The sequence below is a fragment of the Aedes albopictus genome, chromosome 2 (assembly GCF_035046485.1).
Source record: "Aedes albopictus strain Foshan chromosome 2, AalbF5, whole genome shotgun sequence".
In the NCBI taxonomy this organism is placed as follows: domain Eukaryota; kingdom Metazoa; phylum Arthropoda; class Insecta; order Diptera; family Culicidae; genus Aedes; species Aedes albopictus.
In genome coordinates this window covers 371,632,396-371,634,745 of record NC_085137.1, presented here as the reverse complement: position 1 = coordinate 371,634,745, position 2,350 = coordinate 371,632,396, and the positions used below count along the sequence as shown (strand labels likewise).

The 2,350-nt window shown below is 46.7% G+C and overlaps 1 protein-coding gene across 1 annotated transcript; it reads left to right on the top strand.

Annotated features, from left to right (window-relative positions):
• Positions 1-598: 598 nt before the first annotated feature.
• LOC134286787 (serine/arginine-rich splicing factor 4-like) lies at positions 599-1,953 on the top strand. Its single transcript, XM_062848460.1, has 2 exons — positions 599-666; positions 834-1,953. Exons 1-2 carry the CDS (start codon positions 599-601, stop codon positions 1,951-1,953), a joined length of 1,188 nt encoding a protein of 395 aa, XP_062704444.1.
• The last annotated feature ends 397 nt before the right edge of the window (positions 1,954-2,350 follow it).

Sequence of the window (2,350 nt, the reverse complement as noted above, 5' to 3'; positions counted from 1 at the left end):
CTGAGTATGTTGAATTGTCTACATCGTTTTGATGTTCCTTTTGAAGAATGAAAGGGTACGAACGACAACTACAAGCTCCGAAGAATATTTTTCGGGAAACCTATTGGACGACATCACAATGTAAAGTTTTTCAAGCCCGTCGTGGAATGAATAGATGCGATTTCACACTTTTGACCACATCGAAAGCAACTCTTTCGGGAACTTACTTACCTCACCGGCAGAACAGCGCGAGTGGAAATTTATGATCTGAAAGCTTTTCTCCCGAAGCGAAAATAGCGTGAAATTGGCTAAACTTTGTAACCCCATCGCACTACACACTGGAATTCGGGTGCTCCTGGGTCGAGCCATAAATATCAATTTAAATTCATTTGTTGTATCTGCTGGCCCCCTTTGCTTTTGCTCACCGGCCGGGCCACGGCTGCTGGACGCCGCCGCCGGCTTTGTACGTTTGTGTCTATGTTGGACTTGTTCCCTACCGGTCAGAAGCAAAGTTGAAGTTGTTGGTTGGTTAAAGTTTTTAGGATAAACTATACCAACTTCAAAACTGTTGAGAGTCGTCGGAAGAAAAATATTTCGGCTGCGCAGTGAGGAGGTGAAAATGGGGGAAAACGGGAATGTACTTCGAACTCTGCAGACTGGTGGACTACGGAAGCAGACCATGAAGAGGTACCCACACTCAGCAGGAATAGAAAAGTCTTCCGGGAATGAATGAAACAACTTTTTGATGCTGTTTAGCAGTACGATGCTTGTGGTTACTCTTGCATTTGGCTGAGCTAAAGTGGGTTCGGGGATTGTTTCATGGTATTGAACATTTGAATTATTGGTCGATGAAGTTGGAAGCAGAATACTTATTGCAAAAAGGACATTTTCAGCAGAAGCAGAAGCAGAAGCAGAAGCAGAAGCAGAAGCAGAAGCAGAAGCAGAAGCAGAAGCAGAAGCAGAAGCAGAAGCAGAAGCAGAAGCAGAAGCAGAAGCAGAAGCAGAAGCAGAAGCAGAAGCAGAAGCAGAAGCAGAAGCAGAAGCAGAAGCAGAAGCAGAAGCAGAAGCAGAAGCAGAAGCAGAAGCAGAAGCAGAAGCAGAAGCAGAAGCAGAAGCAGAAGCAGAAGCAGAAGCAGAAGCAGAAGCAGAAGCAGAAGCAGAAGCAGAAGCAGAAGCAGAAGCAGAAGCAGAAGCAGAAGCAGAAGCAGAAGCAGAAGCAGAAGCAGAAGCAGAAGCAGAAGCAGAAGCAGAAGCAGAAGCAGAAGCAGAAGCAGAAGCAGAAGCAGAAGCAGAAGCAGAAGCAGAAGCAGAAGCAGAAGCAGAAGCAGAAGCAGAAGCAGAAGCAGAAGCAGAAGCAGAAGCAGAAGCAGAAGCAGAAGCAGAAGCAGAAGCAGAAGCAGAAGCAGAAGCAGAAGCAGAAGCAGAAGCAGAAGCAGAAGCAGAAGCAGAAGCAGAAGCAGAAGCAGAAGCAGAAGCAGAAGCAGAAGCAGAAGCAGAAGCAGAAGCAGAAGCAGAAGCAGAAGCAGAAGCAGAAGCAGAAGCAGAAGCAGAAGCAGAAGCAGAAGCAGAAGCAGAAGCAGAAGCAGAAGCAGAAGCAGAAGCAGAAGCAGAAGCAGAAGCAGAAGCAGAAGCAGAAGCAGAAGCAGAAGCAGAAGCAGAAGCAGAAGCAGAAGCAGAAGCAGAAGCAGAAGCAGAAGCAGAAGCAGAAGCAGAAGCAGAAGCAGAAGCAGAAGCAGAAGCAGAAGCAGAAGCAGAAGCAGAAGCAGAAGCAGAAGCAGAAGCAGAAGCAGAAGCAGAAGCAGAAGCAGAAGCAGAAGCAGAAGCAGAAGCAGAAGCAGAAGCAGAAGCAGAAGCAGAAGCAGAAGCAGAAGCAGAAGCAGAAGCAGAAGCAGAAGCAGAAGCAGAAGCAGAAGCAGAAGCAGAAGCAGAAGCAGAAGCAGAAGAGGCAGAAGCAGAAGCCTCATTCGGATTTGACAGCTGTATGAAACCAAAGTATCAAATAGACAACTGAAGATTCAATTCGTTTCCCTTTTCACAAAACTATCGTTGTTTTCGATTCATTTCCATGCATTGACTCGAAAGGATACACCGCAATGCAATGACTGCAGTCATGCCAACTAATCTCCCGCCCACCTGTCAATGCAATTCATCGAAAAACGGAAACTCTTTTCATGTGGTTTTCTATCGGCTCACCGCAAACAAAGCAGCGATAATCTATCGACAATCAGACTTTTGATTGGAATCGAAATGAGTATCCTATAGGTTGTGGTGGGTACCTAGTAGTTACCAATCCAAACAGGCAAAAGCAAAAGCTCGTCACCGCGCCCGCGTGTGCACTGCTGCGTGAGCGTGATCAGTTATCGCGAACGCT